The following is a 20,490-nucleotide window of genomic DNA, read 5'->3' as shown; positions in this document are numbered from 1 at the left end:
TAGGCTCCTTACCCTCTTCCTACAGCTGCAGCTTCCTGCGCTGCACCCCAATGCTGCCCACAGGGTCAGGGAAAGATGGGACCCCAAAAGCTGTGTGCACACACAGTCTGTAACCTCACCAGCCACGGCACCTGGGTCAGTGTCCAAGGGCCAAAGGATGCCCAGGCATAGCTGTGCCAGCCGGCTTGCCCTCAGGGGCAGGGGTCCATGGCACATGGCAGCCCCTCACCATGGCCATGTGGCTCTGCTCAGGGTAAGGAGCGTGGATGACTCAGCCAAAGAGCATCATCCTCCCACCCATTTTGGGGGCACCGGGGCTGCCCATGCAGCAGGCACCTGCCTGCAACACAGGCCTCAGCGCTGCCCTGCCCTCGCCCTCCCCTGCCCACTCCTGTCCCCTCCGGTGCTGCGGCCACGGGGACAGAGGAAGGCCCAATGCTTACAGGCTGCCGGCGAGGGAGAGGAGGCAGGATCAGGCCTGCAGGATATTTGGGAGGGGGAAGAGGAGAGTGCACTGCCAGCTCGGGAGCAGCAGTTCGTTACCCTCCCCCACCCTCTAAAAATAACCGGCTCCCTCAGCCCAGCGCACCCATCCCCCTGCCTGCACCGCTGCCCGCGTCCCTGCGGGCCGGGGTCCCCCCGCGGGCAGGGGCCCTCCTGCCTGCCCCGCAGGATTTGGCAGGTAAGCCCGGCCCAGGAGCAGCCAGGCTGGACAGGCCGGGGCAGGGTTACGCTGGATTCACGACGGCAGCAGGGAAAGTGCCTCCCTGCCCCCTCTGTCACCCCGGGAGGGGACCAGCCACCCGGGAGCCCCCCGATCCTCAGCCTCACGCCTAGAAAGCAGGAGCGGCTCCTCTCCAGCCCACGGGGGAGGCAGCTCTGACCCACATATGATTTGAAAACCTATTTCTAGCCTGCGGATACCGAGGGCTTAAGGAAAGCTCTCCCGCCCTGCGGGGGCAGCCCCGGGGACCAGGAACCGGGCTGGCAAGTGCCCGGGGCGTTTGGGCCAGAAGAGCAGGCGGGTCCGGGGCGGGAGATGCTGCACAGGGCAGAGGGCTGGGTGGGAAACGGCCCCCGGCCCCTCCTGCTGCCACGGGGCCCGGACGGCTCCCACGGATACGGGATGGAGCGGGGCAGGAGCGACCCAACTGTTGCTGCCCCACGAGGGAGCCGCCGGGCTGGGCCCACGCCGGGGCTGGGGACCGACGTGCCGGCAGCCGGGGCACTGCGCGGCCGCTCCGGGGGTTCGTACCCCGACGGCACCGGCGCTTCGTGCGCCCCGCAGCCCCACGCCAGCGGACACCGCCAGGCCCGCACCCGGCACCGCACCACCGCCCCTCCGCAGGGCCCGGCCGGCGCCGGGAGAGCGGGGACCCGGGGGAGACCCGGCCTCGGGGGCGGGGGGTGCAGGGCGTGGTATGAGGGGTCGGCTCCGCACCCCTCCTGCGTGGGCTCCCTCCGGCCCCCGCAGCTGCCCCGGGGAGCCTCCCCCGCCCGCGGGCCCCGCCTCACCCCCCCGGCGGCCGCAGCTGCCCAGGGCTGCGGGGGAGCCCCGGCCCCGCCGCCCCCGCGCTCACCGGGCTGCGCCGCTTCAGCGTCACGTTCTTCCAGAGCAGGAGATGGAGCTGGTGCAGGAACCCCATGGCCGGGCCGGGCCCAGCCCCGCCACAGGGGCTCCCCCCGCTCGGCTCCGCCGATCACCCGCCGCCCACCGCCATGCCCCGCCGGGCCGCCGCCGCCTCTGTCCGCGGGAGGGAGGGAAGGAGGGAGCGAGGGAAGGAGCGGGCCGGCCTCCGGCCCCGGCTCCAGCACCGGCCCGGCCCCGCCGCGCCCGGCCCGGCCCGGCCAGGCCCGGCCTAGCGCAGCACCGCCCCCGGCCCGGGGCCGCCCGCCCGCCGCCGCCCCTTAAAGGCACCGCCGGGCCCAGGGCAGGCCGGAGCGCCGCCGCGGCTCTGCCGGGCCCAGAAAGCGCCGTCGGCTCGGGAGGGCCCCTGGGGCTCGGCCGCCAGATGGGCGCTTGCGGGCGGATCCTGCTCCTCCCGGGGAAACCGAGGCACGGAGCCGCGGGGTGCGGGCGCTGCGGCACCTTCATGTCCCCGGGAACGGCCCGTCTGGGAGCGGGACTCGTGCCCCGGGGACGGGCCGAGTTGGGGAAACCCTCCAGACCCCAGGAGCTGCCCCTGGAGCTGCCCCTGCCCCTCTCCGAGCCAGAGACATGGAAAGGTCACACCCCCCCACACCCCCCCAGCCTCTGTTGCGGCCCCTCCAGGACAGATTTGCCTCAGGGGAGCTGGTTGCTGTGAAGTTCTGCACGGGAGGGTGGCACTGGCATTGCTGACCCCGCGGGCTGCCTGCCCCTGCCCAGGCCCAGCTGCGCACAGCTCCTGCCCAACTGATCCCACAGACAGGTGGGGGGTGTCCACACGTGTTCTTGGAGGGGACCAACCTGCCTGCAACAAAGCTGTACCCACAGCCCAGCTGGAACTCCAAGGCTGGGAAGGGTGCCCTCAACAGCAGTAAGCATCGAACCAGGCCAGCTCTCTGTCCTTCCATCCACCCATCATCCATCCATCCACCCTATCATCCCTCCATCTGTCCATCCCTCCCTCCACCCACCATCTTTCCATCCATCCTTCCATCCCTCCCTCCCTCTTCCTATTCCTCCAGTTATCTTCATTTCAGGTCCTGTCCCTCCCTCCTCCCTAGCTGTCCGTAGCCACCTCTCTCCTCTCCTTCGCCCCTCGCCTTTCCTGCCTCTATCTTTAACCATCTCAGTCTCTGCACTGCTTTCAAGGCCAAGTGCAGCCAGGAGCTGTGAATAACTTGTTTGGCTGCCCCAGCCCCAAGTGGTGTTGCCAAGGGTGACTGCGTTTTGGGCAGGCTCTGCAACAGCTGCCCAGGCACTAACAAAAGCTCTCCTTGTCCTGCCACAAAGCGCCATTATTCAAAAAACTTCTGGGCAAAACATTGCGCCGAGGTGAGGGAGGACAAGGGAAGCCCAGCGGGGGGGGGGGGTATGCGGTGGTGGAGAGGCACCTTGTTGCCCCGGCTCAGTGCCCTGGGGAGGAAGGCTGTTTTGGAAGGGCTGCAGGGTGTGCGGGGCAGGTATGCAGGCAGGCATGTGGGCAGCAGAGCTGCCTGGTGTCAAGAGGAGTTTTGCAGGGGGTGGCCAGGGCTGGCTCAGCGCCTTTCCACCTGCAGCCCACTGACATGAGTAACCTGGGGCTGCTGCATTGGGTTGACCCAGAGGTTTGCTGGCTTTGAAATACCGGGGAGATCTGGTGTCGAGGTAAGCCGGGCTGTGGGGGTTCAGCCAACGGGCTCTCCAGCCCCAGACCTTGCTCCAGCAGCCCCAAGTGCAGACTTGGGCCCTGGGGAAGGAGGGATGCATGCACCCCTGGCTCCTCCCAAGGGATTGCACGTGGGTTGTCCCCACCCCACACTAGAAACACCTCACAAACCCCTACCCTGCCGCAGAGTGGGTCCCCAGCTCAGAGGGGCACGGAGGAGAGGATCATGGGTGGGGCTGTGGGCGATGTGGACTCAAAGCCCTGACCTGCGTCCCCTGCCTCCTTCCCTCCTGCTGCCCCTGGGTGGATCTTGGTGAGCTTCACAGCTCCTCTTCTTCTAGGCAAGGCCACAAAACCCCACGAGGGGCCAGCAAGAGACAGATCCAGCGGCGAGCCGTGGGGCAGCACAGCCCAAGGACCCGGTGGCCCATCTCCTCCAGGGACCTGGTGCCCTGAAGCCTTGGAGACCTGGTGGGCCATCTCCTCTGTGGGCCTCAGGCCCTGAGGAGGCCTCCTTGCCCGCCCCCCACACCCAGTCTCTGGGGGCTTCCTTGCAGGGGGGTCAAGATCCTCTGTCTCTGTGGGGCCATCTGCAGATGGCAGCACCCACCCACACAAAGCTCCCTGCTCTGTGCTGATGCCTCTGGCGTTACCTGACCGTCTCCTGGCCTGGCCCTGGGTACTGGGGGCTTCAGGCCCAGCCCACCCAGCTCCCAGCCTGGCTTGGCACTGTGAGGCAGCCCCAGCCTCCGGCACCATGCTGCCATGTCCCTGGGCTGCAGGGGTTGGGGTGTCAGGACTCAGTGGGTGCAAGGCATTGTCCCTGCCCTGTCCTGGGACAGCACCTGGGGTACATGACTACAAGTGCCGGGGGAAAGCTCCCCCCTGCTCCACCACTCATCCTGTAACCCGTGCGGAAACCTTGTGGCAGATGCTGACCCTGTTGCTGTCCCCCTGCCGAGGGGAGCGGCCCTGTCTGGTGTGGTCTCGTCCCTAGGGCTGTGCAGGGGGGGCTGGGGACAGCTGCAGGGACAATGCTGGCAGCCCGGCCAGGCAGGGAGTGCCGCCGGCAGGGCTGGGGCAGGCCGGGTTGGGAACGGTGCCCCGTGGGCTGTGTAGCACCTGTATCTGGGCTCTCAATCATGCAGGGCAAGACATGCAGAAAGCGGGCGAGAAAAAATAACAGGAAACAGGGGACATGGTCGGGGAGGAAAAAACACCCAGCCCCAGAGCTACAGTTGGCCTCCAAGGGCTGCCAGGGTGGCACTGAAACCACAGAGCCCTGCTACACCCCGGCATGGTGGCATGGCGCTGTGCCCTTGCCTTGCTGCCATCCTCACTCCCAGGACCCAGCAGCTGGCAGGAGCAAGTGTGCGGTGGGGGTGCAGACCCCTCAAGCAATCCGAGGACCCTCAGGGAGCAGTCAGAGGCCCTGCTTCCAGCTCTGTGTGTGCCAGGGCATGCCCCTGCCAGCTTCAGGGACAGCGCTGCATGCCGCAGCTGTCCCTGCCTCAGTTTCCCCATCTCATTTCCCCTGCCAGGGCTTTCGGGGAGACTCAGTGCCCAGACAGCAATGCCAGCAAAGAAAACAACCAAGCACATGGCCAGACTGGAACGGGGGCAAGGCCACAGCCCAGGCATGGGATGCAGCTCTCTGCACACATGTGCCCACTTCCCCTTTCGGCCAAAAACTGCCCGGCCAGGGCAGGTGCCTGGGGCTTGGCAGCACTGTGGAGCTGCTGGTGCCACTTTAGATGATGGTTTCAAGATGAGTCAGTGGGAGTCAAAGTCATGTTGGCATCCTGTTTTCAACCAGTCTGTGGGTGGCAGATAGGAGGCACCTTGGCAAGGCTGAGGACAGGGCCCTGCCTGCATCCGTCCAGTGCAGGCAGGGCATTCAGACCCCAGCACATGCACTCAGCAAGGTGCCAGCTCCTTCCCAGCACCCACTGGGAGAGAATCACTCACAGCCCTGCTGTGGGCACAGGCAGTGCCAGCGGCAGCACCAGGCTGACGTTCGGGGGCTGATGCCCCCCTCCATCCCTACCAGCTCTGCCGTGGGTGGCAGCAAATACTCAGGAAGCACCTGGTTCCAGTCCGAGCTGAATGAGCATCTCGCTGTTGGGCTACTCCTGCATGATCTCAGAGGGAGCTGCATGTGCCAGGAGCGTGCAGTCAGACCCAAAAATCCTGCTTTTGATGATGATGATGATAATGAAAATAATAATAATGTTTTTGCTGGTCTCAGCAAAATAATGTTTGTGGGGTGAGTTTTGGCACAAAGCTACCAGCTAACAGAGTTGCCCCATGGGCTCAGTACAGCCCTGCCGGGCAGCTTTACCCCCTGCACAGCCATGGCTCCAGCAGGCAGCAGTGCGGGCAAGAGGGCTGCAGGCAGAGCAGCCCACTGGGGCTCAGGACCCTGCCTCCAGGGCTGAGTGCCCAAGGACAGGGCAGGGTGACAGGGTTTAAGCATGGGTCTGGGATCTCTACCCACTGTCCCCTCCTCCGTGCTACCCCCATGCCTCCTCCCTGTCCCCACTCTGCCATGGGGACAGGAACCCAGGAACCCGGCCGGGGAAGGTGGCCAGTGTGGGCATGGACCCAGTCCCTGGCGGCTTGGGAGGGGACCCTTCACACCACGGGGTGTGCTGGAGAGCCCTGGTGCAGTGCAGGGACATGGGGCCATCCCCCAAACCTCAAACCGGGGATGGCTACCTCGGAAAACTGCAGCCTGGCCAGGGCACCGAGGCACCCACTCATCTATGGGGGATGTGCTCAGCCACAGGGCACCCACCTGGCTGTGGGGCATGCACCCCTCCATGGGGCACCCACTTGGCTGTGGGGCACGCACCCGTCATGGGGCACCCTGCCAGATAAGGGACATGTACAAGCCATGAGGCACTTGCCCAGCCACGGGGCACTCACCTGGCTGTGGGCAAGCACAGGCCCCAGGGCAACGCAGCCAGCCATGGGTCACACCGCTGCCCGTGTGCACAGGGGAAATGCTGGGAGGGGACTGTGCCAGCTGCTGCACGCAGCAGGAAGGACCCGCTGTGGGCCCGGGACTAGGCCAAACCGCAGAAAAGAGGAAGCCCTCAAGTGCCCCAGCCCAGTGCCAGCAGACACACGCAGGCACCTTGCATGCCACCACACCAGCCTTTCCCGGGTAAGTCTGAGCTCAGCACCGCTGCCTGCCACAGGGAGAGGGGCTGAGAAATGGGTTGACTCCTGGCAACTGGAGTGGAGTATCCTCCCCCAGAGCATCCTCAAAACCAGGGCAGCATCCCTGCTGCCAGGGACTGGTGGGCAGAGGGACCTGAAGCACTGGTGTGCAGTGCAGGGAGCCAGCAAAGCTTTCCCAACCCTCCCCACTTTGGATGCCAGGTTTTTCTGGAGCCTAAACTTAGCTCGTGTATTTTCTCAGGACAGACGGAATGGGCCAAGGCAGGGAGGGGATTTTTTGCAGAAGAGCTGTAGCGGCTGGGGTGAGAAAGCAGGGCACCACTTTCCAGGAGGCTTTAAAATCACGGTGGAACCAGCACAGCTCTGGCTGGCTGCAGGGCTTGGACAGACAGCATGTTTTCAGAGGTTACCTCGGAAGGGAAATCACCTTTGGTTTCCCTTCCAACACCATGGATGGTCCCAACTAACACCACGTATGGCCTGTGGGCACTAAGCCCTGCACAGGGGACCAGTGCTCCCAGGTGGGCTCGAGCTGGCAGCTGGTCCCCAGCCTGGTGGAGCATCGCCCTCACTGCCTCTGCCATGCTCTCTGTTCCCTGGTTAAAGCGCAGCCCTGCCAGCGGAGCCTGAGGCAGGCAGATGGGCACCATGGCCGGGAGAGCATCTCACAGCTGAGGTTCCCGTGTGCCTGCGGGCTGAGTCCCACCAGCTTCAGCTCCAAATGACTCCCTGACTGCACTGCTCCCCCTGCTCTGTCTGTGGGGCACTGGCCATCACTCTGGCACTGAGGCTGCAAGTTCCCAGCCTGCTGGGGCTCCCCATGCTCTTGGTGGCTGGGGTGAGCACCCTGAACCTGGGGAGAGCACCCCAAGCCCAGGGAGAGTACCCTGAGCCAGTCACTCCCAGGGACACCCCAGTTCATAGCTGTGACCCACGGTGTTCCCCCTCACCCTTTGGTGCGTGGTCCCATCCCTTAAACCCCCAGGCACCCTTCCTCCAAGCCTGGCTGAGACAAGGCTGGCTGCATTTCAGGCTTGACCTGCCCTGGGCAAAGCAAGAAGGGTGGAGTGGGACTGTGGCTGTTTGTCAGGTGGGGAAACAGAGGCATGGAGCAAGTACCAAGGACGGCATCCCTCCTGCGTGTAATGGGGAGCGGTGCCAGGCGGCAGGGGCGGGGGGGGACAGGTGCTGCTACCCATCGGCTCTGTACCTCCCTTTGGCAGCAGCCACGGTGGGAGGGTGACACAAAAGCCACTCTGGGGTGGGACCCGGGGGCGGATGGGGGGGAGCGCGGGGCAGGGGCCAGCAGTGATGCTGGGGCCTGGGTTTCATGGAGAAGCCCTTTCTCCATCCCCTCCAGCCCCAGTGCCTCTCACCACCCCTCGCCTACGGCAAGCTGAGCTGATGGTCCTTGGTGACCTCTCCTCTCTCCCAGGCATTAGTTCTATCACCTGAGAAGGTGACAGCCATCCCAGCAGCATGCCCCGGGCATCACCGCTGCCACGGCCACCATGGGGCCGGACCGGTGTCAAGGCAGTGGTCACGGCCGGGGTGTTTGTAACCACCCTCTGGAACCTGAGGTGCTTTCTCAACCCTTCCACGGCCTCCAGAGAAGCCCCCAAGCACCCTGAGCCACTGGTGGTCCTGGTGTGGGAATGGCCCTCGAAGCAGGTCCCCAATGTCAGTAGGGACGTTTGCCATGAGCTGTATGGCATCACAGGCTGCTTGCTCACCATGGAGCGGCGGCTCCTGAGCCAGGCAGATGTGGTGGTGTTCCCCCACACCAGGCTTCAGCCTGACAGGGACAAGCTGCCCAAGGAGAGACTGCCAGGGCAGAACTGGGTGTGGGTCTCCCTGGAGTCCCCCTCCAACACTAAAGCTCTAGCGAGATGGAACCAGACTTTCAACTGGGTGATGACCTACAGACGGGACTCAGACATCTTCATCCCCTATGGCAAGCTTGTGCCCAACCAGTTGGCCACTGTGAACATCCCCGCAAAGACCAACTTGGTGTCCTGGGTTATCAGCAACTACCACAGGACTCAGAAAAGAGCTGAAGTCTACAGAAACCTCTCCAGATATCTCCACGTGAACGTATATGGGAAAGCAAACAAAAAGCCACTTTGCAAGGACTGCCTCTTGCCAACAACATCCAAGTCCAAGTTCTACCTGGCCTTTGAGAACTCCATCCACCAGGACTACATCACTGAGAAGCTCTGGAGGAACTCGCTGATGGCTGGCACCGTGCCCGTGGTGCTGGGCCCTCCCCGGGCCAACTATGAGCAGTTCATTCCTGCAGACTCCTTCATTCACGTCGATGACTTTGGTTCCCTGGCAGAGCTGGCCACCTTCCTGAAGACCATGAACTCCAGCCGCTACCAGCAGTTCTTTGCCTGGCAGAAGAGGTATAGTGTGAAGCTCTACGCTGACTGGAAGGAGCGGATCTGCACCATCTGCACCGCCTACCCCAGCCTGCCTCACGGCCATGTCTATCCCAGCCTGGAAAGCTGGTTCAACACCTAGCACGGTGTGGTGTGTGCTGGGACCATTGGGGACACATCTGGGCAGAGGATACAGGGTTGGGGGGCCATGGAAAACCCTCCTACATACCAGGATATGGGGCAGGGAGGGATGCGGGAGCCCCAACCTCTCCTCCCAGCTTGGCTGTTGCCACACTGGCACCTTGAGCAACTCTGCATGATTTCATTTCTTGCAAAATGGGATCCAACACTGACCTACCTCACCAGGGTGCTGGCAGGATGAGAGGGTGCTTTGGAAATAAATGACACAGTGCTGCAGATTCTCTCTGCCTGTGGTGCAAGGGTTGGGCAGGGCAGAGGGCTGGCAGGGGGCTCAGGGCTCCCCAACCTTTCCTTGTGATCGCTTCATGGCCCCCCCAGCACCTTCTGCTGGTTGGCAAAGCCCCAGTGACAGAGGCTTCACAGTGACATTTCTGGCTGGGGTGGAGAAGCCGAGCTCAGGGCAGCCCAGAGGGGCCGGAAAGCACAGCCTCTGCTCCGCCACTTCCTGGCACAGGCGACAGCACCCATTTTCCCCACCCACCCCCACTCTCAAGCTGTGGACTGGCAGGACACCGGATGCTTTCGAGACCAATCTCAGCCTGCTCAGTGCCAGGCTGAGTCAGAGGGATGCTGTGGTTTCTCACTCCCCTGCTGTGCCACCCAGGAAGCCAGCGAGGTGGTGGCATCTGCAGCCTCACAGCAAGCCGGAGCAAAGCCGGTCCCGTGGGCACCCTGTGGTACCACCAGCAGCCCCCTCTGTGTGCCCCTGGCACTGCCAAACCCCTGTACACCCCACATCACGCGTGCACCACGCACCCCAGGACCCACACTACCAGCATCCTGCAGTGCTGGACCCTGTGCCACACACCCCCTGCACCCGGGGCACCCTGCGCCATGCACACACCCTGCACCCTGGAGCACACACATAATGCGCCCTGTGCCATGCACACACGTTGCACACTTGACACCCTGCAGCACACACACTCTGCAGTGCACACACCCTGCACCCTGGGCATGGGCAATGCCCAGGCACCCCGAGAGGAAGCACCCAACGGGGATCAGTGGCAATGTTGGGGCTGGGTGACAGGACCAGGGGATGGGACATGCTCCATTCGTGCCTTGCCCCAGTGCCCCTCAGCTCAGTGCCATCAACCCCCTCAATTTAAACAACTCATTTTTTCACCGGTTTCCCCTGGTTTCCCTTACTGCAGCCCTGAAGTCGCCGTGAGCTGCCGGGTGCCCCCCAGGACCTGCTCCCCGTGCCTGAGGTCAGCGGGGCTCAGGAACACGGTGACACCCCCCCAGCAGAGGGGGTTGGCCCTTCACTACATCCTCGGGGGCCGTTCACCCAGCCCAGCCCAGCCTAGCCAACCTTCCCTAGGCTGCAGTTTGATGGGCACACCGTGCTATTTTGAGTTCTGCGGCTTCCGATTTGCTTTGTCTTCTGGGTCAACTGAAAACGGAGCAGGAGGGGTCTCCAAGCACCCCCCAACAGGGCACTGGAGCAGCAGGATTTGGGGGTCCTGCAAAGGGTTGGGGCTCCTGCCTGGCTGGCCTTTTGCTGGAGCAGAAAATCAGGTGGTGGAAATGTGGAGAAGAAAACCTCAGGGAGGTAACGTCCTTCCCAGGCTTTCTGCTACTAACCCCGCTGCTCTTCAGGCTCCAGCACCCCCACCCCACCCACCCCCACAGTGCCAGGCAGCAAAGGGGGGCAGTTTCCAGTGGGTGCCATGCCTGGCTCTGCCCCCACCCTGCGGGCAGGCAGGGATGTGGCCCGGACACTCAGGCACTGGGCAGCAAGTGGGACACAGGGCGAGCCATGGGCATCCTGCCCTGTGTGGTCCCTGGCCCTTCACAGGGTCCCAAGGTGCCCTGTGAGCAGCTGACCCCACTCCTTGCCTGGTCCTTGGGAAGCAAACCCATTGTTTACCAGCAGCCGAGCTGAAAAAGGGGCTTTTCATAAGTTTTTCCCTACAAGCTGGGTAATTTCACTGCTTCTGCTCAGGGGCAAAACCCCTTGGGGGTACAGGCTGGTGGCAACCCGGTCTGCAGAGGCGATGGCAGTGAAAAGTGGTGTCATCCCCCAGACGCTTCATTCTCCTGGCTGGGCTAGCACCTATCCCCACCAGCTCAGGCCCTGGTGCCCACCCTGACCTGCCTGGCTGGACCACACACATGGGAGCATCGCTCACCATCTGGGAGCCCCGCGGTGAGGACAGCACAGGTGTCCTGTACCTCCCCTGCCCACCCCGGGGCTGGGAACCCGGCAGCTCCCACTACAGCCCCACCTGGTCCTTCCCTGCCCGCAGGGACCACTGGAGCACCTTGTGCAATCCCACTGGGCTTCCACCCTTCCCAAAGCAGCCTCCAAGACCATTCTTGGTGGCAGGCTGGGCTGCCAGCAGCCAAAAGCCGGGTGGTGCTGGCCCGATGGGGACAGGTCAGCCCAATTTTGGTGCAGTCCAGCCCCACCATGCCCTTGCACGCAGCCAAATCCACACCACTGGGCTGCCTGGCACCATGCAGCAGCAGGGACACAAGGAAAGGGATAACTCACACTCATGCCCCAAAGAACTGAGATTTATTTCATTGCCAGAAGGAATATGATTAAGAAAACAAAAATATAAAAATCATCAACTACAGCAGGCTCAAAGGCACAGGGGTGCTAGCAGCATGGACAGGACAGTGTTGGCCCCTCTGGGCTGGGAACCCCGGGGAAAGATGGTCCCTGGGCAGCCAGTTTGGGGCAGAGGGACAACGGCTGGAGCGTGGAGGGCACAGGGGACCTGGGGTGATGCTGGGCACAAGGGCCAGGGAGGATCCCCACCGCCCCCCCCCCTTCCAAAACAAACCCCATCAGGTGAAGCTCTCCTGTGCCACAGGGCGAGGGGAGGCTGGGGCTGCAAGGGTTCACCGAGGGCTCACTGCCAGCCCCACGCCCCAGTCCTTGGCTTGCCCCAGCTGCCCGGGAGGGTGGGCAGAGCCGCTGGGGACCCTGGCCCTGGGCACAGTGTGCCAGCCCCGCTCTACGTGACAGGGAGGAGGCACCTGGGAAACTAGTAATCACTACAAAGATTTTTGTTTTTTAAAAAACTACAACCAAAAACCATTGAAAAAAATAATAAAACCACTCCCCCCACCCACACCCTTCCCTCCTCTCAAAAAAAAAAATCTAAAAAATACTTTTTTCTGGGTCTTGAAGGAGAGCAGCTCAGCTGGGCTGCGGCAGGGTGCTCCACTCTGGGCACGCGTGGCTACGGTGGCGTGCAGTGGGGCAGGAGCAGCTGCCACCAGGAGAGCTCTGAGGGGGGCCGACGCTGCTGGGACCAGTAAACTCACATAACTGGGAAGGGCTGGGAGCAACGGCAGAGCAGGCACCATCCCCGTATCAGGCTCCCAGCCCTTCCCCTGCCCCTCATGCCCCAAAAGCCCCAAGGCAGCCCAGGGAGTGCCCTGGGAGCAGGAGCGGGGCCGTGCCTGTGCCTTCTCAGGACGAAGTGGAGGGGAAGCTTCCCCCCCCCGAGAGCCAGCCCAGCCGTGGTGTCGGGGCGGCACTGCCACTGGCCCCGCAGCCCCTGGTTCAGTGGCTGCTGTTGCTCATGGAGAGCCCAGGCTGCAGCGCTTGAGGGAACATCTCAGCTTTGTGGAAGGGCGGCATGTAGACGGGAGGGGAAGGCGCCAGGCTGTAGCCCTGGGACGTCACCGGGATGGGCAGGCCGGTGGGCATCAGGGACTGGTTCATGTCATACATCGCTCCCTCCGCCTCGTTGCCGAAGGGCAGCAGCAGCCGTTTGCCTTTCTGACGCCGGTTGCAGAACCAGACCCGGACCACCTGCAAGGGAGGGGAGATGGGGAAGGGTGAGAGCCCAGATGCTGTGCGTGTGACAAGGAGACCCTTCTGCTGGTGGCATCTCCACAGCCCCCTGACCCGCCAGCACAGCCCCCTCCCTGCCACAGCTCCTCCTCAGGCTGGGCTCAGACAGGTAGATGGTGGCTACCAGCTACGGCCACTTTCTCACAGCTTCCAGTACTGAACTGGCCTGATGTGAGTGGCTCAGGAACTGTGGCCATTTGGGGCACCCATCCTCCGAACCCTCCCAACATACGTCTTTGTCCAGGTTGAGGTCCTCAGCAATTTGGGAGATCTCCTGGGGACTGGGCTTCACGCACTTGCGGAAGAAGCTCTCCAGTGTCCCCTTCACGTTGGTCTCGATGCTGGTCCTGCGTTTTCTCTTCCGGGCTTGGGCCAACACTTGCTCCGCATTGCACATCTGGAAATGAGAGAGGCCACGCACTTGTGGTGACAGAGCTCGCAATGTCCCCACCAGGCCCTGGACACACAGGCTGCAGGGGTCTGGTCTGGGAGGGATGGGCACAGGCTGTGACTGTCCCACTGAGTATCACCCCACTGTGACTGGGGCCATTCCCAGTGTCCCAGCACTGCCTACGGCTGGAGCAGGGGGTTGGACACAATCTCTCTGCATCCCTCCAGGCTCCTCAGGGACCATCATCTCCAGCTTATCAGAGATTCCAGCAGGACCTGGCTGCTCCGAGACGGGAGCTGCCAGTTGTCACAAGGTGCCTGGGGGCGGCATTTGGGGTCCCCCCAGCCTGGCAGCAGGTGATAGCCAGTGGATACGGTTCCCTCTACAGCTGGACTGAAGCCGTGGCAGCAAGATGTTGCTGTGGACAAGGAGCCTGCTGCTCCCCTCCTCCCTCCCAAAAAGCAAAGTGTAAAAGGGAGAAGCTGCAGCCTGAGGGCTCACTGGTGCGCAGCGCCCTGACTCCCAGCCCTCCCCAGCCCCGTACCTCTTGCATGTTGTCCGTGTTCTCTGCCTCGTTGAGCCAACGCTGCAGCAGTGGCTTCAGCTTGCACATGTTCTTGAAGCTGAGCTGGAGCGCTTCAAAGCGGCAGATGGTCGTCTGGCTGAACATCTTCCCTGCACGGGCAGGCAAGGGAGGGTGTCACACACCGCTCCTGCCCCGGGGTATCTCCCACCTCCAGAAGCCCCCCAGGATCCCTATTCCAGCATCCCCTGTCCCAGCATGCCCAGGAAAGGCATTCTCCCTGCTGCTTCAGCAGGGATTTAAAGCACTGAAACTCTTCAATAAGCAGCTGTAGCTATTTTAAACCAGTTTCTTGTTATCAAACCCATCCAGCTTGAGCGAGTACTTAAAACAGGGCCCTGGAGCCCTGGGGCTGGTGCTCACCGACTCCTTTTCAGGTCGTTAAGGAACAGAAATCTCCATAGCCCGGGTGCTCCATCCCCCTCCCAGGCCTCTCCCTTCCCTCCGGGGGTAGGGCGCAGACGAGGACCCTTACCGTAGAGGGTGCCCAGCGCCAGCCCCACGTCAGCCTGGGTGAAACCCAGCATGATGCGCTTGTGCTTGAGGTCCTTGGCGAACTGCTCCAGCTCTTCGGAGGTTGGCGCATCCTGGCAGGGGCAGAGAGATAAACAGAGGGGACAAACTCATACCCAGGGGCTGCCATGAGCGGGCTCTGTCCGTGTGTTGGGGTCAGCGTGAGACAGGGATGGGAGCAGGAGAGGGCACATCCCCTCACCGGCGGCTGCCACCTCTGGGTGATGGGGTGGGCAGCAGGTTTTTCCCCAACAAGAGGCTCTGCTCAGGGACCCCAAAGTGCCTCTGCCCTGCCCCACGCAGGAGCCTCTGGACATCCCCCGACCACGGCACACCGCCCAGCTCACACGACGCTGGTGTGGCGGTGGCACAAGGGCCCGGGGACAGAAAGCAGGTTCCGGGATCACCCAGAGCTCCTGCTCTGCCCCAATACGCCCTGGGAACGTCCCCTCTGGCCCCAGGCTCAGACCCTCGTGGCCTGACCGGAGGCAGCACCGATGGGCGCATTTGCTGATGGCCGCAGCATCGCCCCACTCCCACGACAGGTCCCTGCGGGCTCAACTATCCCGGGGTGTGGGCACCCACCTCCCCACGGCTCTCGAGCACGGGGCAGCCCCTTGCCAGCCCCTCTCCCGCCTGCGCCCAGGGCACGTGAAACGGCTCAGATGAAGCGAATGATGAAAGCCCCCGTGACTCGAGTGAGATTCTAACACCTTTATTATACTGCCAAGCTCTTCCCTCCTAGAAAGCTGCTTACCCAGGTGCTTCCCTTCCTCCCTACAGCGCAGCCTCCAAGCGCTGCGGCGGCATTTTGCAATCTTTTAGCACATTTCCAGCGCACTGTCGGATTCCACAGACGTCTCTCCTGCCACCAAGTCTCGTTTTTTAATTCCTGGCGTACCTCAGCAGCCCTCCCTGCCGCGGGGCAGCCCTCAACCATCCCTCAACTGCGTAAGACCATTCCTCGGAACCCAGCACGGCACGCTGCGACCCGGGGGACGCGCATCCCTCCACGCATGGGAGCTCCTGAATCCCCGTGGCAGGTACCCGGCTGCAGCCCCGCAAACCCAAACGACATGCCCGCACCAACCCCCTGCAACTGCAGCCAAGCCCGGCATCATCTGCCGCTGCTACCCCCGAGGCGCGTTTGACTGGGAGGGACGGGCTTATGTTATGCCAAGATTTGAAAAATGTTAAAAACAACCCCAAAATACAACTGCCAGTCACGCTGATAACCACCGCCGCTACCCTCCGAGCCGCCTCCTCCCCCCCACCCCGTCTCCGGGATGGCTCTGCCCGGTCCCGGCAGCCGTCGGAGCCCGCGGAGCCCCGGGAGGAGCGGCCGGGGGCAGCCGCCGTCCCCGCACGGCCGGGGATTGCTGCCAGGAGCCGGGCTACGGCGGGGCAGAGCCCGGGGGGGCCGCCCTGCGCTGCTCTCAGATCCCGCCAGAACCGGACTTCAGCAGCGCGTACAACCGACGGCCCCGCGGCCCCGCAGCGCCACGTCCGAGGGACGGTCAGCGCCAAGTCCCCAGAACCACCTTCCTCACCCCAAAGCGGCCTCGCCGAGGCGCTCCCCTCGCGGACCAGCGGGTCCAGCGTGGACGAGCCCCGGCGCTGGGACACGTCGGGCCGCTTTAGGGCTTCTCCCGGGGGTGGCCAGGCTGCTCCCTTGCCCCGACGGGGCGCCCAGGCTCCGCTTCCTCCCTCCGCAGCGGCACCGGGCCCGGAGCGCCCGGCACCCCCGAGGAGTGCCGGGGCAGCCCGGCGGCCGGGCGGAGGGCGGCCCGCCCCGTCCCGTCGGGTCTCACCTCGTCGCCGCTGTCACTCGAGTGTCCGCCCTCGCTGGCGGCGCCGCTGGAGCTGCCGCTGCTGCCCAGCCCGGAGGGGCCGCCGGGGCCCGGCTGCAGGGCGGCGGGGCAGAGCTGGGGGCCGGGGAAGGCGGCGGCGGCTCCGGGGAAGGGCGGCCCGGGCAGGGCGGCGGTGGCGGCGCCGGGGGGCGCGGGCCCGGCCCAGGGCGGGGCGGGCCAGGCCGGGCCGCAGCAGGCCGCGGCGCGGGGCTCGGGCGAGGGCTGGCGGCAGGGCCGGCCCGGGCGCGCCTCTGCCTTGACGGGCGGCCCGGCGGGCGGGGGCAGCCAGGCGCGGGCCGGCGGCGGGTCGCGGGCGGCCTCGGGCTCGGCGGCGAAGGGGAAGAAGAGCGGCTGGGCGGCCGCCCCGTCGAAGCCGCCGCGGGGAAAGGGCGGGCCGGCGTCGGGCAGGAGGCCGAAGGGGGCGGCCGGCAGCCCCCCGTCCGGGCTGAACATGCTGCCCGCGGCCCTAGGGCTCCATGCGCGGGCTGCGGGGTCGGCCCGGCCGCCCGCCGGCCGCTGCCTCCCTGCTGCGGCGCCGCCGGGGCTCTGAGGGCGGCGGGGCCGGGCCGGGCCGGGCCGGGCCGGGCTGTATGGAAATAGGCGCCGGCCCCATTGGCCCCGCACCGGTGGGTCGGGCGTGAACTTGATCCCCGGGGGGGGCGGGCAGCCCTGGGGGGGCGGGGGGGGAGGGGGGGGAAGGTGCGATGGACGGTGGGCTATGGCCCGCTCGCACCCTTCCCCTCGGGCGACGGGGAGCAGAGGGCCGGGGCCGGCCCCGTGGGCGAGTGGTACCGCTGCGGGGTCTCGCCCCCCTCTGGGCCCGCTCGCCCCCTGTGCAGGCAAGGGCAGAGCCCCCCGCACAGCCCGGGGGTGCTCGGTGGGGCCCACGGCTCCAAGTGTTGGGGCAGCACCAGCCCCAGGGTCCCCCCACCTGAGAACTCCCCAGTGCCACGGAGCCGGGATTGCTCTGGGGAACAGGGCGACCACCACGGCGTCAGCCACGTCTGGGGGTGCAGGCGGGGGTGGGCACCTGCCCAGGGCCGCAGCAGCCCCCTTGCCACAGGGAGGAGGACGAGCCCTGGGGACACGGGTGCCATGGTGCGGCGGGAGGGCTGTTGCGAGGGCTCGGCCACCCCGTCACCCCTCTGTGAGTGGGGCCTCACGGCTCTGCGGGGCGCCCCGCAGTGTTTCACAGATGGAGCTGGGGCGCCTCAGCTCCCTGAGGCCCGCTGCCCCTCTCCCCTCCCTTGCCCCGCTGAGGAAGGCTGAGCCTTGCGGGGAGTGCGTCCTCCCCGGAGGCCTGTGCGGGCAGAGAGGCCCCGGAGCCCTGGGTGTGCCGTGAGGGAGCTAATTGCAGCCCTGGCTATCAGGCCCATCTGCTCCACAATGGAGCACGCTTGAGATTTTCTCTATCTTAAGGGCTTTCCTCTCACACCGCCCTTCACAACGGCGCGATTGGGGCCGGCTCCAGGCATTTCCCCTTCCCTCCCTCCCGCCTCGGCACCGGGAGCTTCCCCGATGGTGACGCTGCAGCCGCATCAGCCTCTGCTGGCATCTGCCTGCCCGGCGTCGGTTCCTGGGGACCGGCAGGCGCTGGCGGCGTGGACACCCCCTGACCTCGGCCAGAGCAGGGCGAGGGGTGACCCTGCTGCCAGCACCGCTCCTTGTTTATTAACCCGGATTACCGGGAGCCTGCTGCTGTCTCGCACGGGAGATATGCTGAAGAGATAGGCTGAAGAAGCCTCCCCCGCGGCGGTGGGATGGGGATGGGCTGCTGATGGGACTGGGGGGAAGGTGCTGGGTGCTGGTTATGAAGCGCTTGCTTTGTCTCCTGGATGGGCTGGCGCCCGGGCACTCAGCAGAACGGCCTCTCCTGTGTAACACTCTTAAAAGGGAAAAATAATGACCGAGAGGATGAGGTGGAATTAAAGCCTCTTCCTAACTCCTGGCTGGGCGTGTGCCAAGCTGCTCTGGGGAGGGAGGGCAGCCCCGGGAAAATGACCTGAGGATGCAAAACCCCCTCAGCGGGGATGTGGGCAACGCTGAGTGGGACCTGCCTGGAGGGAGCCGCTGCCCAGACCTGGCCCCGCACCTTCCTCTGCAGGTGCTGGATTCTGCCGTGCCGGGGACAGGGAGAGCCGGGCCCTGGCCGGTGCTGCCGGCACCCAGGGCTGTGCAGGCAGGCCTGCCCTGCTGCCTGCCCTCTGCCAGCGGGCAGAGGAAGTCTCGCTGCGGGACTCCAATCGCAGCCATCAGCCCTGCTCCTCCCGAGCTCCCGCTGCGGCCCAGGGTTTCAGAAGATCCTTGGCCGGGCAGTAACTCCCCTTCCCTTTGATTTATTGTTCCTGGGCCAGACCCCCTCCTCCTGCCAACCTGCTCTTTCTCTCCATCCCCCCAGGAAGCCCCCCAGCCCCCCCAGGCCTCAAACGCATTCCTGCTCCTTTCATATACAGGCGGAGGGGAAGGGAGACGTTGACTTTGAACCGGCCCCTTTGTAGGAGTGGGGCCCTTTGTGGCAGTAATGGTTTTAGCTGGGGGGATGTGGAGGGAGTCAGTGGGGTTTCTCAGTCTGTGCCCCCCCCATACATTTCAATGGGGCAATTTTGGGGGGGCTGTGCGAGGTGCCTGGTTATTGTGCGGGGCCGTTGTACACCAATGGCCAGGGCTTGGCTGTATGTCTCATCTGGGGCAGAGCCTCCTGCCTGCTCCGGGAAGAGGAAACATGTGTCCCGCCATCACCCCCATGGTTGGAACCAACTCATGCTCCAGGCTGGGGCCCGGCTTTGTGATCTGTGATGCAGCCAGGAGTAGGTGGGACTGTGCTAGGAAGAGGGGAGCAGAAAGAAGTGCATCTGTCCTCCCCAGCTCTGAGATGAGCATATGCTTGTACTCCCTTTGCTGTGTGCTCGTTTGGTGTGGGTTTGGCCCAGAGACAAGATTTTAAGAGAGTGTATGACCGCAGATGATGTTTTATTCAGTCAGCCCACCCTGTCTCCTGGGCCAGGTGATGGAGAAGCTGTCAGGGCTGTGCTGGATCCTCCTTGAGTTGCATGTCTAAGGCAAACACACACCAGGGTGGGCTACAGGCCTGCACAAGGTAGGTTGGGGTCCCATGGTCAGGAGCCAGCCGCAGTCTTCACCTCGGGTCTGTCTGAAGAGGGCTGGGCAGTGGGTTCAGCTTCAGAAGTCCCATCCCAGGGAGAAACACCAAAGCTCCTCCATGGCACCATGGGTTGCTTGGCTGAAGCTAGCCTGAGTGGACAGGATGGAGGGTTGTTGCTTCCAAACCCAGCTGAGATTATTTGGTCCAGTCCTGGAGGTCCAATTCTGTGCCCTCATTAGAAAGGCCTCTGCATTACAGAGCCTGGGGTATAATTTGGGTAGCATTCACATCACCACAGTGCCTGGACACATCAGCCGGTCCTCCCTGCTGTTTACAGCTGGAGAAACTGAGGCATGGTCAGGCTGGGGCTGAGCACAGACCTGCACCCTACCCTGGGCTGTCCTGGGATGTCTGTGGCACAGACATGATGTCCCAGGACAAATGACTCTTCTGTGCCCAGGCATGTGGTGGGGATGTGACTTCCTAGGGGGGCCCTGAGCAAGGAGGTCTTCCTGGGAGGAGCAGACAGGTTTCATTCAACGCTAGAGCTTCCCAAAAAGCTTAGGTGTTCTTTGAGAGGCTGCTGGGCTCCGAGAGCAAAGGAAGGACCAATTTGCACACCTCAGAGAGGGAGGTGCAAGGCTGGGTTTCCCCAGCGATGAGCCTTTAGGCGGTCTTGGGTGATTTGAATACTGCCCACCGGGGGCTGCCGCTGGAGACCCGAGAGCACCCATGAGTGGGACTGAACAAAGCATCCCTGATGGTGCCCGGGCGCTTTGGTGGTGAGTCAGCACCCACCCTCCAGGCTGCCGAAACCAGGAGGAGATGAGATTGTATCAGCCTGATGGGGGGCTGGTGTGATCAAAGGGCCGGGAGCAGCTCAGGCTCCACACAATGGGGGGACATGATAGCCCTTATCTGCCGGCCCCACCAAGGTGTGAAGGGCCCGTCCCCGGGGGCAAGGGGTGATGGGGGCGGGTGGGCGCTGGGTGCTGCAGGGCTGGGTGCAGGCAGGCACAGCCGGGGGCTCCCACCCAACCCTTCACTGGGAAGGCCTCTCCTGGCAAACACTGAGAAGCAAGAAAATAAACTGGTTGTTGCCTGGTCAGATAAAACCCTTGGGAAGAGTTTGGAGTCTACTCCAGCTGCAGGAGCAAGGTGGCTGCTCTGGTTAT

At 64.1% G+C, this 20,490-nt stretch overlaps 3 protein-coding genes across 7 annotated transcripts in view; 1 reads left to right on the top strand and 2 right to left on the bottom strand.

Moving 5' to 3' along the window:
• Window positions 1-1,848, bottom strand: part of ABCA2 (ATP binding cassette subfamily A member 2) — a 34,139-nt gene extending 32,291 nt beyond the window's left edge. For all 5 annotated transcript variants that reach the window (XM_074923801.1, XM_074923802.1, XM_074923806.1 and 2 more), the window contains exon 1: window positions 1,581-1,848. In XM_074923801.1, coding sequence (XP_074779902.1) covers window positions 1,581-1,646 — 66 coding nt within the window. In that variant the 5' untranslated portion in view covers window positions 1,647-1,848. The remainder of the gene's footprint in view (window positions 1-1,580) is intronic.
• A 6,066-nt stretch (window positions 1,849-7,914) lies between these two features.
• FUT7 (fucosyltransferase 7) lies at window positions 7,915-9,265 on the top strand. The gene has a single exon (XM_074923854.1). The coding sequence runs from the start codon at window positions 7,959-7,961 to the stop codon at window positions 9,000-9,002; it is 1,044 nt and encodes a 347-aa protein (XP_074779955.1). The 5' UTR covers window positions 7,915-7,958; the 3' UTR covers window positions 9,003-9,265.
• A 2,329-nt stretch (window positions 9,266-11,594) lies between these two features.
• On the bottom strand, window positions 11,595-16,665 carry LOC141968718 (POU domain, class 5, transcription factor 3-like). Its single transcript, XM_074923742.1, has 5 exons — window positions 16,174-16,665; window positions 14,325-14,436; window positions 13,811-13,941; window positions 13,108-13,272; window positions 11,595-12,833 (listed from the first exon to the last, which is right to left on the bottom strand). The coding sequence occupies exons 1-5, from the start codon at window positions 16,663-16,665 to the stop codon at window positions 12,582-12,584; spliced, it is 1,152 nt and encodes a 383-aa protein (XP_074779843.1). The 3' UTR covers window positions 11,595-12,581.
• Window positions 16,666-20,490: the final 3,825 nt, after the last annotated feature.

This window comes from Athene noctua, chromosome 20, assembly GCF_965140245.1.
Source record: "Athene noctua chromosome 20, bAthNoc1.hap1.1, whole genome shotgun sequence".
In the NCBI taxonomy this organism is placed as follows: domain Eukaryota; kingdom Metazoa; phylum Chordata; class Aves; order Strigiformes; family Strigidae; genus Athene; species Athene noctua.
Note: the sequence above shows the minus strand (reverse complement) of the source record. Positions and strands in the feature narration are given on the sequence as shown.

Excerpts from the sequence above, each read along its gene's own strand:
- LOC141968718 (XM_074923742.1), bottom strand. The coding sequence starts at position 16,665 with ATGTTCAGCCCGGACGGGGGGCTGCCGGCCGCCCCCTTCGGCCTCCTG. Across the intron at positions 14,437-16,173 it reads CGAGTGACAGCGGCGACGAG|GATGCGCCAACCTCCGAAGA; the intron begins GTGAGACCCGAC and ends TGCCCCTGCCAG. Across the intron at positions 13,273-13,810 it reads ACACGGACAACATGCAAGAG|ATGTGCAATGCGGAGCAAGT; the intron begins GTACGGGGCTGG and ends TCTCATTTCCAG.
- FUT7 (XM_074923854.1), top strand. The coding sequence starts at position 7,959 with ATGCCCCGGGCATCACCGCTGCCACGGCCACCATGGGGCCGGACCGGT.